This window comes from Pocillopora damicornis, chromosome 8 (assembly GCF_964200805.1).
Source record: "Pocillopora damicornis chromosome 8, jaPocDami1.2, whole genome shotgun sequence".
In the NCBI taxonomy this organism is placed as follows: domain Eukaryota; kingdom Metazoa; phylum Cnidaria; class Anthozoa; order Scleractinia; family Pocilloporidae; genus Pocillopora; species Pocillopora damicornis.
The window spans coordinates 22366021-22378911 of record NC_142677.1 but is presented as its reverse complement, the minus strand read 5'-3'; the positions used below and the strand labels follow the sequence as shown (position 1 = coordinate 22378911).

The 12891-nt window shown below is 37.6% G+C and overlaps 1 protein-coding gene across 1 annotated transcript; it reads right to left on the bottom strand.

Annotated features, from left to right (window-relative positions):
• Positions 1-401: 401 nt before the first annotated feature.
• Positions 402-10954, bottom strand: LOC113678919 (uncharacterized). The gene is made up of 24 exons (XM_027195836.2): positions 10808-10954; positions 9655-9719; positions 8426-8487; positions 8154-8223; positions 7707-7797; positions 7313-7420; positions 6853-6909; positions 6622-6692; positions 6506-6538; positions 6234-6265; positions 5919-5967; positions 5669-5777; positions 5330-5377; positions 4761-4862; positions 4364-4443; positions 4192-4240; positions 3869-3984; positions 3548-3634; positions 3045-3122; positions 2712-2777; positions 2288-2377; positions 2147-2194; positions 1504-1574; positions 402-1153 (listed from the first exon to the last, which is right to left on the bottom strand). The coding sequence occupies exons 1-24, from the start codon at positions 10839-10841 to the stop codon at positions 1048-1050; spliced, it is 1722 nt and encodes a 573-aa protein (XP_027051637.2). The 5' UTR covers positions 10842-10954; the 3' UTR covers positions 402-1047.
• Positions 10955-12891: the final 1937 nt, after the last annotated feature.

The window sequence follows — 12891 nt, the reverse complement described above, 5'->3', positions numbered from 1 at the left end:
TCGGTGCAACTTGCACGATTCTTAACTCATCAACGATGGGGTATAACTTTGACACTTCCGTGCGGTCCACACGAATTCAGTTCTGTCGTTAATAACAGGGCGAGAGTCAACGAACATCACTTGATTAAAAGTTAACGGGAAAGTCAGATCAAATTTGACACCAAATAGGTACTGAGAACTCTCGACGTAATATTCAAAATACTTTGGGGAAAGCCACTTTAAGCCGATCCACTTTGCGAATGTGAAACGGCGGGGGACTAGCCTAGAGCAACACGGACGGCTGTTGTAGAGAGGAAACCATGGAGAGTTAAAACGTTGAAAACTTCCCCCCCCCCCCTAAAAAATACTTTAATAATGCGATATGTTGTAATGGGATGGCTGAGAACCACTCAAATCAGGAATTAAAAAAATTTAACTATAATTCATTCAATCACCAAGTAAATTTCGCAATGAGGGATTTAAACATTACAACATCCTCGGGAGGTGCACGCTTGTGTATCTCGTACCCTATTTACAATTGAATCTGCGAATTTGATAATAACTCCATCTTAAAGTAACATATATTAAATCTGTTCTTTGGTTCAACCCATTCTTATTGCAAAGTAAGAACTCTGATTTATAATACAACGCAAATATCTTTTGAGGGTCTGTACTGGGTAACATAAGAATCAGACGCTGTTAACCCTTAAGCTCCTAAGAGTGATTAGTATTTAATTTCCCTATACCATATCACCCCTGAATCAAACAATAAGGTAGGGAGAATAAGGAAATGATCCCGAACTAAAGAAACTCTTGATTGTTAGCCAGATTCTCCTTGTTAGCACTTTAGGAAATGTATAGAGAACAACATGGAGAATATCCATGCTGATGTCAGGGTGTAGAGGGTTAATGTTTCACTCGGTATGGTCACACAACTGGGCAACGTTTCATGTGGTCGCGGTAAGAGGCCGTGACAGTGTTAATCACTTCTGTCAAGGTGGGAAGTCTTTGAAGTGAACTTCATGGTAATGGCCAGACAGGACACCACTTTTCCGCCAGCAACATCTGTCATGTGTCGGTTAAAACAACGGGTTCCTCACAGAACATATCGTCTATCAAAGCAAAGCAAGGATTACACACTCGGACAAGTTGTACGTATCCAAAGGCTGGAATTCTGAAAAATAACAGAGAAAAAAAAAACTTTAAATCAAACAGGTCCATGATTGCCAACAAGAACAGAGCGTAAGTATACGCTATCGTAACATAATCTTGCTATTTGATTAGCTAACTGAGCTGACACAACTACTGTCTCGAACTAAGCCTTCATAGTGTGGGCCGTTTTTTTATCGTTTTTTGTTACTGTAGTTAGTTTTTTTCTTTGTTACATACAAACCAGGAAAAATGTTAGAAGACGAGGTACAGCTAAGAAATCCGCCAAGGTCCGGTGGGGAGGGGAAAGGAAGCAGGCAGTGTTACTGTATGCGATTTTCTTTTTAAAGTAGATGAAAGCAATATTAAACTCACGGTGTTGATTGATCTGTGCAGTTGTGACAGAATACTCGACCACAGCATCGACAATGATGACGTCTCCTTGTCTATGGGAATAAGACCAAAGTTACATGTACATTCAGGCTAATTTACTTCATTCATTCTATTTTGAGAGTCCACTCTATCTATTGGCTTCCCTCTCCAACCTAAATGACAAATTAAGTTATATTGAAAAAAATAATAATAAACATTGATATTGTAATGCTTGCGCTTGATTGTTAGAACTGAATTCTTTGAATTATAATATACATTTTTTTAATTTTAATAACAATCCTTAAGAAAAACGTCACAAGTACTTTGAGCTCAAAAAAAAAAAAAAAAAAAAAAAAAAAAAAAAAAAAAAAAGACACTTCTCTTTACGGACACCCCCAAGTCAAAAGACGCAAACTTTGTTCCAGGCTGAAGAAATATGCTCCAAATCTTTAATCTTTGTATTTGATCACGAGTGTATATAAAGGATGACGGTACCAAAGGTAACTACTTTACGCATGCGCACGAAACTGAGCTGCTACAATTCTCGTCCCCGGGGACCTTGGTTCTTCTGATCACCAGGTAATCTAGGAACGAGAATGAGCTGCTAAAATCAAATAGAGGTACAGATGTATCACATTTAACTCACCTGTGTGAAGGGGGCTCGACACTTGCTGTTTGAACAGTAATTAACAAGCTGCAGGAAAAAAAAGAAGAAAAGGAAAAAGCTTTTCAAGATGAATCTTAATCACAGAAGAACTTTTATTGGTTTTAAAAATCCCATCCTCACCTCATCCGGGACCCACGTTAGCCTGAAATTGTTTTGCATGTGAAGCACCTCGGCCCGGTCCTTCTCCGCTTGTTTAAGCCGCGCGCTGGCCTTGAATATACAAAGATAAATCAATTAATTTAATTAATCAATCAATTTAAAAGAGTCAGGTTGGACACCGCTAATTTGGGGGCCTGATGAGTTTTTGCATAATCGTTTGATATTGAGAAATTCATAATAAAAATGCGTCACTTATACACCTAGTGTAGATTTTACCACACGACAAAGCTCCGACGAACAAAGATATACTGAGGGCTACTCGCCAAACGACAGGAAACAATTAGCAGGTGTTCCACTTAACACATGCAGCGTTACAGAATAAGCACTGTGTCAAAAAAGTACCTAGTGCGTAATACAGGTTAAGATTTCGTGCGCAGCAACTAACCTCTTGAAGAGCCGATTCCGTTTCTTGTCGGATTTTAGCCATTTTGTTGACATAGGTAGCTTCGCACTGTTGAAATAAAAGGCTCCAAGTAAAAGTTAAGTTCCAGTCAAGGCCTAATGGATATAAGTCAGGGTGATGTGATTTGTTGTTGAGGTCTTGAAAATGGTCGACAGTCGAAAAGAAAACAATGGTAGATTGAGAGCAAGAAGAGAAGGATCAGAGAAAAGGAGGGTTATCATTCAGATGGAAAAGGTTAACAAAGCAAATTCCGTCACATCATTTGCTGACAAACGCACAGTTTATTGCCAGTTGTGTAACGTGAGAGTTCCTGACCCGTTTTAAGGCGATCTCCTTTTGTTCTCGTGCAATATCTATCTCTTGCTGTAACCTTGTGACCTCTTTTTCGTGGGCCTGAAACATGTCATGTAAATAACAATTATTGGTAGGCAAAAAGGCTAGCCTGTTCCAGGCGTTCCAGATGTTCATGTTAATTCGTTGCCTTTGTTGGTTACCTCATGCTCAATTAGGTTAAGAAAGCTAATCTTTAATTTATCGGAAGAAACCTACTTATCAGCAACAGCTGCAACCTGCTTTAACCAATCAGAACGCGCAAGCCTCCTAACTACCCAATAGCAGATAAAGAGACGATATCATTATAACTCCGTTTTGGAGTATTTTCCCGCGCTTAAAAAGGACTGCCTACATTCCCTATTTAACAACGATCAAGTGCTTTCCCAAGCATTTCAACACCTACACTTGAAGCCCGCTACATTACGTAACTATTTCAATATTTATTGCTGGATAAATACCTAACACTTCATATTTGAGCTTCATACCTCAGCAGCACTTGCTATTGATTGCATCAGCCTCTTACAGCGCTGTTCTGCGTCGTCCCTCTCAGCCTGACATTTCATCAACCTTTCCTATAAAGAAACGAAAACAGCAAGGAGCGTTTACAAGGTGCGCTCTCAAGGGCTTAAATCAAAGGTGAATTGTTAAGAGGATACAGCCCTTTATAAACATATTGTGCAAAACTTCACCGACTGAAGCTACAAGTCTTGCTGAGGGGTAAAAAGTATAACACTTGAAACACCTATTCATCATATTTTATCAACTTTAATCGACCTCTATATCTTCTCTTTGAGTTGCATTCTAACCTCAAGCTTTGAAGGGTTGGCCGTCACAGAAGGCAACAAATCCGATCTAATGATTGGCTCAACGTCAGCTCTTGGAATGTTATACGACGGAGAACTGGTACCAAAACTCCAGGTCCCTGGACAATAAAAAAAGCAAGAGCACCTTTTATTAAGAAGGGTTGAGCTAAAAATCAGCGAACAAAGTGGCGGTCTAATTTCTCATTTACTTCTCTTGTGGTCATCTCGGTATTCCGGAAAAGCCTATCGCCGGCAACTTTTTGTCTTACAAATGTTTTTCCAGTATTTCTGCAAGTATAGCCATCAGTGTGAATTTAGTAACTTACCGTTGGTCTCAGGACGCAATTCTTCACAAGAATTGTGTTTACGAAGCCCCTATTGAATGGGAAATTGACAAAAATATAGCTTAGCCTCAACTAATCTGCAAAAATTTAAAAAACTAAACAAAGTAAGAGAAAAGTGGTAAAACAAAATCGTGACTCAAATGTTGTGACTCACCCTGTCCAGGGATTTTGTGAAGTCCTCCCTTCTCATGAGTTCGGGCGTCTTTAGAAATCGTGAACTTTTCGCGTCATTACCTGTGAATCAAACCATCAACATGTTCATTTAGCTTTATAACCACGATAACAAACACATTTTGATAATATGAAGAATATGATGACCTCAAATAAATACCGCCAAATGGAAAGGGTGGGCGGGGGAGGGGGGGAAGGGGGGGAAGGGGGGGAGGTGAAAAAGTATCTAATAAGTCAACCAACAAGCTTTTGGAAACAGGTAATTCCAGACAGAGTCGCTATTACATTTCGATGCGAGAGAGGTAGAAAATGTAACCAAAGGATCGCCCATAGAGATCTCGAGTTTGGCTAATAATAATTTGTCTATACCCGGAACTGACCTTTCGTTTCTTTTTTTGTACGGTCCAGAGGTATGATTTCTGTAATGTGTCTCAAAACGGTTGCAACGTAAATCTTCAACATTTGATCCTTGGTTAAAAAACCTGCAAAAAGGCCCGAAAAAAAAATAAGAAACAATTCACTACATGTGGACGTTGTCAAACTTACAGGTATTCCAATGAGAAAGCATGTAAAGGCAAGAACACGATTTAAGCGGTCTAAATTGCCGAATGGTATTGCCGTCTGTTTTATCAATGTGTTACAACCCTGCTCCCACATGTCTCTTTGATTTCATTAAATCTCTCGGTTGGTACACTTACTGGCCTCCTTTTCTCGGTCCGTACGGTAAGTTATAGAACCTCGTTTTTCCTATTCGGATTCATGGCCCGCGCGAAGCTACTAATCGGAGCGGAAAAAAAAAAGATCTGCAACTTACAGTACGGATCTCGAACTCAGTTAGTAAAAGGTATTCATGTAACAGGAAAGGCAAACTGACTCACAATTATGTACTTGACAGAACCTATCTCGGTTTCTGTACTACTTTGTAATAATTACATTTGAGAGAACGTACCTGATGGAGTTTGCAACTTTTCTTGTAATTTCTGTACCGCAACATCCACTGAAATAACATAATGTAACTTGAGAAAACAAAAAAAGTTTGCATACGATCTAAAGGGGAAGCTATTCTGACTTTAAGACATCCACTAGAAGGGTAAAAATACTATGCATTTTCAAGGGGGTGAGCGACGGTCAAAAATAAGGAGAGGAGTAAGGGTGGGGAAGTGATTTTTCGTTTGCTCAATCGAGTGATAACCAGTTGAACGGTAAATTGCTCATCCTTATGCACCTGCAGACGTAGTATCTGTACCCATCTACAGTATGTAATACCTGACTGTAGACTGTCCCTTACCTTCTACAGCTCTTAACAGCTGCACTAACTCCTGTTTGCCCCCTGAGCGAGCTGCAAGGTCTGCAGCTGTCTCCACTGTATCTGTCAAGGCAAATATGACAGCACCCATCTACAGGTAGATAAAATTCAACTTGTTAAACATTGATTACAAATATTTTTTGTCAATTTGTCAATGATTGACAGACCGACTGACTGACAAACTTGTTCCTTCATTCACTGTTACAGACTGGCAAATTAAAATTGGCAGTACCTGAATAAGAAGCTCACCACACTCAACATGGCCATCACTTGAACCTTTCCTAAGTGAGGAATAAAACCAACCAAAAACGTAAAACAAAAGTTTTATTGACAACAATTCTGCAGTGTACCATATTTTCCTTTACACTATTAAGTATTTCTTACTTGTCAGGCCTGCTACATGTATTCCAGTGGTCAAAATACTTAAAGCCAACCAGATTGAAAAATTTTCCAGATCATCAGAAATCAGTGATAAGAAGTATTTCCAGGCCTTCTATTTTTTAATTCTCTCTGCAGAAAAAAAATTCACTGAGCCAAAGTCACCTACCATGCTAAAGCATGAAGAGGGGTCCACGATTTCTGGAAAGAGATGTAGAAATAAATAGTTAGTTTAAATCAATATTACATCTACTTTTTAATTAATAAAAAAAATGTATCAATAAATAACTAAATATGACAATCAATGGATTATGCTGCAGACTATCACCAAAATCTTTCACCTGATTATAATTTGGTCATATCTTCTATAATAATAAATAATCTCAATGCCAAAAATCAATAATCATCTTGATCATGATAACTGGAAAATTGTAAACTTACACTGTTTGTGGCTTTCACATCTGCATTCCTTTCCTTTAAAGATATGATGCAAAATACAAAGAGTGAAGAAGGAGGTCAATGAAATACACTGTAAAGTAGTTAACATTAATATTTACCATTAACAGAGCCACACAAGGAAGATGTCCACCTTCAGCTGCAAAAAATAGTGGGGTATTCTTGTCCCCATCTACAAGTGAACAGTGAAAAGTGAGACTGCAATCAATTTACCAATCAAATATATTCTATAATGCTCCTACTGTATTCAATATATAATAAATGTAAATTACCATTTCAAATTACAATTACTCCCGTTAAACAAATAAATGAAATTAAATTTGAAGTAATACCTCTTATATTCACATCAACATTGTCATTAAGAAGAGTCACCATGGAGTAGTGGTCTCCTAGTTAAAGAAAACATTATGCGTATTATCACATTAAATATTCAATGCAATGAAAAATATATAAATAAACATATCAAAATAAAAACTTAATCTGGATTTCAGCTCTGAATCATTTTATGAAAATACTTGAGCATTAAGATTGTTAGTTTGAGATAAGATTAATTCTGAGTAGGTCTTTAAGAGAGGTAGGTGACACGGAGTTTGGAAATGAAGAATTTCACCTACAGTGCAGTTCTAACAGAATTCTGTTTTGTTAAACAGAAGATCTCTTCCTTTCATTCAACCTCCACTAACTGCAATCTTATGGCAACACATTTGTGCAATATATATGGAATAGCATAATTTTTATCAGTGCACTGGGCTAAAAACTGGTTTTGTTTAAAAGACTCATTCTTTACTATACCTGTCTTGGCAGCCTCAAAAAGAGCCTCTTTCTTCTTCTCAGGAGACAGACGAGACAACGATGACACGACCACAAATGAGTCTGATCTCACTGAAGACACTGAGTCAACTATGGAAAAATAAATCATGTTATTAAGATTAATTTTATTTATCAGAAATGTTATCTATGGGAACTACTAATACACCATTGAATGAGACTCACACACTCAGACAATGGAAAGATGCAAGATCAAGATCAAGGCAAGTGGCAACAAAAAGTGCCTATGCATTGATTTTACAGCAAACTCTCCAGAAACTTTGGGGTATCAATTGCAATTCAAAAATGTGCATCATTAAGACAAGTACAGTTGAAAGAAATCTACAATGTATAAGTAAATGATAATCTTTAACCACACCTCTCCCTGTTCTGGCTTCCTCAATAGCTGAGAGTGCTTTCTGTGTATTCATCTCATCCTCTTTTTGTTTGATAAGACATCTTGTACACACCTACAACAAGTCCATGAAACCTCAGTAAGACCATGCAATGTGTTATTATCTGCTTGGTGAAGTAACTGCCAATAAATGCACCCTTTTGAAACTATCAATTTTGCATACCATAAGCAATAATTGGTCTATGATTTAAGTAATTAAGTACCATGTAGCATGCCAACTGTGCATTAAAAATTCATTTTGTGCATCTAAATTGAGTGATTTCTTTTCAAGGCGGATTTTTTTATTCCAATAACTAATCAGAAATTTCTGCAGGGAACTAATTTCTTTTTCCTGTTCAGGCAGCAGATTGTAAACTAGTGTGAGAACAATTCTATAAAATAAACCAAGGAATAATTTTTAACTAAAGTTACCTTTATACCATTGTTGGCTATCACGTGACAAGTAACACATACTGCTGCACAACATGTGCGGCAATGGGACCTTTCAATTCAAAGAAGAGAATAAAAAAACCCTGTCATTTGATAGAGCATAAATATATCATTTATTTTTCAATAAAACTGCTCAGTATAACAAAATGTAAAATGTACTTGTAATAAAGAATCTCTATAAAACTGTAGGTGTTGGTAGGAGTTCTCCACAGGGAGCAATTGCAAGTTTGTAAGCATTCTGAAAAAGTACTAACCTTCCCTTCACTAGGTTAGTTCCCCAAAACTTGTGAAAAACTGATCCACACTTTGAGCAATTCTGTAAGAAAAAAAAATACTTTCAAAACATTGAAACACACACAATGTTATTTTCAAACTGCATTGAACTGGCCTGAGGTTAAAAATTTGGGGGAGGGAGATAACGGTCAGGTCGTTTATGTTATTAGTCACAAATCACCATTTAGACTCTAAAGGGAAAGCACAAGTCCAAGCTTTTCATATCCCAAATTCAAGAACTAGTTGAAAAGCATGTGAAGACACCCTCAGGAAGGAATCATTAAGATACTAAATTTACGCTTTCTAAAACTGCTTGCATTGTGTGTTTCACATGGCAAAATTTCAGATGTGTATGAAATTTTCATACAAGACGAATTTGAAACCCAAAGCAGGACTGTGCCTAGATTTAGTTACTGCATAAAGGCAAATATAAATGAAGTCAATTTAATTTACCAAAAGTTACTGAGAATATCAGCACCTACTTTACCAGAAATATAAAACAGAGTTTGCATTGAGGATAGGATACAGAAGAAGGATGTAAATCACTGAGAAGACTTCCCATAAATCATCATAAAATGTACGTTGGGAAGTTATTTGGTGCTGTACTTGTGGGTATTGGTGTGGTTTATGGATTAATTATTTAATGAATTTGTAGAGGCCAGCAAAGTTGGCCGAAAAAAACACAATGTAATCTCTCATACACATTCAGTCCATATATTCCTCTTTAATAATGACCACAATAATCTCCATATGAGGAACAGTCTGGCAATTCAAGGTTGTCGAATGTGTTCTTAACCCTCTAACTCCCAAGATCTGATTGTTAATTCTCCCCTCTAGCTGCTGCACATTTCCCTGTAAATTAGTTATGAGAACTTGGTGCTAGATCAAGATAGCATTTTATACCTGATAAGTTTGAATATTCTCATTACCTGTTTGCTGAATAAGGTAAGGATGTTATAGGGAGAAGTTTCATGTTAATCACTTCTGGGAGTTAAAGGGTTAACAGATGGCTTTTAAATTATTCATTAAAAAGAAAACTTGGCAAACAAAAAAAAAACACATACAGCATAGGAAACTGTACCCCTAATATACTATCAGTAGTGCTCTAAAATAATATGTAAATACAACAAATTATAAATACCAACATAATCTGCAACTAAGACAATTAATTAAGTTTAAATGAATTTTTGCAATTGTCACTGATGGTTACCTTGCATTCACAGGATTTGTAAGACTTTTTACAGTCACTGCATTTCCTTAAACCAGGATCATTACCTGATAGACAAAACAACAAATTAATTGTTGAAAAATAGGCAAAGTTATTTGGCAAAGTGTAAGACTTAGTCTCCCTCACAGCAGCTATTGTTCTTTAGTATAAAAAAGCAACCATTGTTGTCAGAGTTGCTGCAATAACCCCCAGCTTCCAAGCAGAGTCTGGGTACCAAATCTTGTCCATAAAACCATTTACAACATGTACAAGTACATGAATCTTTCGACTACATGTAGTTTCTTTCTGATTATAAAATTGCTGGCATTTCAACCAAAGAAATGCACACTGTTTACAGAACGCATAAAAACTGGCCAACATCGTTTAAAAAATACCTGTAATTCGCTTCTTAGGATAAACCCCTCTCTTGTAAACCCCCACCCCTCCCTCCTCACAATTAAGTCGTGAGCGTTTTTGGGTTTATGACCTGAATCACGAGTCCGTAGTCGTTTTCCTTTCACCCACCTCATCCTTCTGTTCTTCTGTGTTAATAGTTCACAGAGACTTGTTTAAAAATATAAGTAATGCAGATGGTTAATCGATACAAAAGAAAAGCGTAACAAATTACTCCAATCGTGAAACAGTGAACAATATTATCAGATGTTGGCCAGATGTTGGCTCGGGTTCACTGAAAAATGATGCGCATGCTGCTGCCTATCGAGCCCTTCTCAAAGTTTTTTTTTTTTTTCAGAAATGCTGCCTATCGAGCATTAAAACTATAAAACATGACTTATTTGGTGTTGTTAGCTGATACTTTAACATTAAAACGGCAAGCTATGATCGCACCCTAAATACACAATGTTTCATAAGTGATCTAAACATTGCTAATATTGTAAACACACATGCACCAAAGAAGAAGAGTCAATAAAACTGCTATGTATAGCTGCATAACCTTAAGAGAAGTAAAAAAATTTCAGTTTACCCAGTGAATCGATCACCTAGAGAACGACAAATTATAAAACCTGAGAGGATGTTGCATCGTTGTTATCGACACAGAAGTAGTCATATGACTAATTCACTAAAATATGAACTGTGCCCCACGAAAAAATAAAAAAAACGGCATTAACAAAAATGCTGGCAAAAAAAATTAACATACCTTCGCTTGAAGTCGAGCTGCAAGAGCTTTCCATCGCTTTCTTCAGCTTTAACGTTTCTCTAATGCGTCAAAATTCTAGTTTCGCACAGACACTTAGCGACAAAAACAAAGTTCGCAGATCACCGTTAGTGCTTAGCAACCAGGCCTGACAGTCACGCGAAAAATTGAGGTGTCTGGTTGCCTTTGTAGAGGGTCCCCACTATTTTATAAAAGTGATCGACGCTATTTGTTTTCTTGTGAAACAAAACCAAACCTTTCAAGAAAGTAAAGTTTGAGAGGAGATCACCTATATTTGAAGATCACCTGGAAGAGTGGCCAACTATTTAAAAACGAGAATATTTTAATTACATAATTGGGAAAAAATGATGGGCAATGTTCGTAGCATAATGTGCTCCTTTTGTTTGCTCTGCTCAGTCGACAAGGGGTAAGCCGACACCCACTCCTCTTGTTCCACAGAAACTTTTTAGGCCTTTCCTGCTGATGCAGCGTTACATATCACTGTATAGAGGAGAGAGGGTACCTGCTGATCAAATCATGCATCTGACCGAGGGCATAGTTCGGTGGGGTCCTGAGGCGCCCGTGACTCCCCTTCTGTAAGCCTTTTTTGTCCCATTAGTAAAACGCGGCGTGGAGGTCGACATGAAAATCTGGTGAGTACCCTCTGTTTGACACAGTGTAGCCCCCTTTGGAAAATCTTGGCTACGCCCCTGCCAGGAATGCACATATTACTGTTTGTAGGAGAGAGGGAACCTGCTGTCTGCTGATCAAAGCATGCATCGGGAATTGGGGGGGAGGGGGGGTGCATAAGCGTGAAAGGATGGATTCTTTGACTTCAAGTATACTAGTTTTATTCTCACCGTGCGGCAGATTATTTACGTCTAAATTTTAATTACAGTCATTTGCATGTTGGTACATGAAGCTAGTTTACAGGTAAATGCTTTTTTTAATACGCCCGTAGGCGTCACTTATTGAGAAAAGAACTTCTCTCCCTTACTAATTTGATAATCTAGCCGAAGTGGTTATCCTCCCCTTTTAACTGCAGGGGAACACATTAAAACTTTCTATAATCTTAAAATGAAGATTCTTTCCAATTTTTTTAATTTATCAGTATTTTTTTTTATTTTACCATCAAGTAAAAACGTCAGGTCATTAGAGAACGGTCATCCTAGGAGAATTTTTCTTACTTTCCGCGTGTGGTTTTCATACCTGATCTACCCACTGAGATTTTATCACTCTTCGGCTCTTAAGTGTACCAGAATCTTTGTGAAATGCTCCTATTTATGTATAACCTGCGTAATTGAGAAGGCTGCCTGATTATTTCTCGAGTTAGAGTTTACAGGATTCCCCGCCTCTTGTCTTCTGACAGGACTGGCATGGACACAGCATGAAGCGGCCATCCCCTCTCGAAACTCTGGAAGTTTCAGTGCGTAGACAATTGCATTAATAAACGAGTTACAATAATTTAAAAAGACCGAAAATACATAATATCTCCACGATATTTCAACATTAAGTAAATGTAAGTCGCTCACGACAATTAAAGGGAGCCAACAGATTAATGTGGTGATAGAAACAAGCAGCAGAGTCTTTGTCAAACGCACATTTTGTGCGTCTGTGTTTTGTTGTTGCGTAGCAACGCTTCCTTTACGAAACTTTAACCAAATGGCGACGTAACAAGCCACTATGATAAAAGATAAGACCACTCCCATCAATATCCAAAAGTAGATGTAGAACTTTCCTGAATAAAAGAGAGAACATCCTGAGTGAAGAAATGCTAATGCCCAAATGAAAAAAATAACAATTTTGTAGTGTCGCGCCGTCAGAGATCGGTGCTTAAATGGTCGATAGATGGCGTAAAATCTCTCATAGGATATGCAAGTCACTGATAATAACGAAGCCGCCGAAAAAATACGACCAACCACGAGGTAAAAATAAAAAATGGGCAAGTCTGAATCTCCCATTGTCCAAAGCTGATAGAAGTACACGCCGAGTTCGAAGTAAATGAAGAATGGAACCGATAGAACTCCGTACATGAAATCAGCAAACGCCATATTAATGACAAGATATAAACTTTTTTTGCCAAGTCT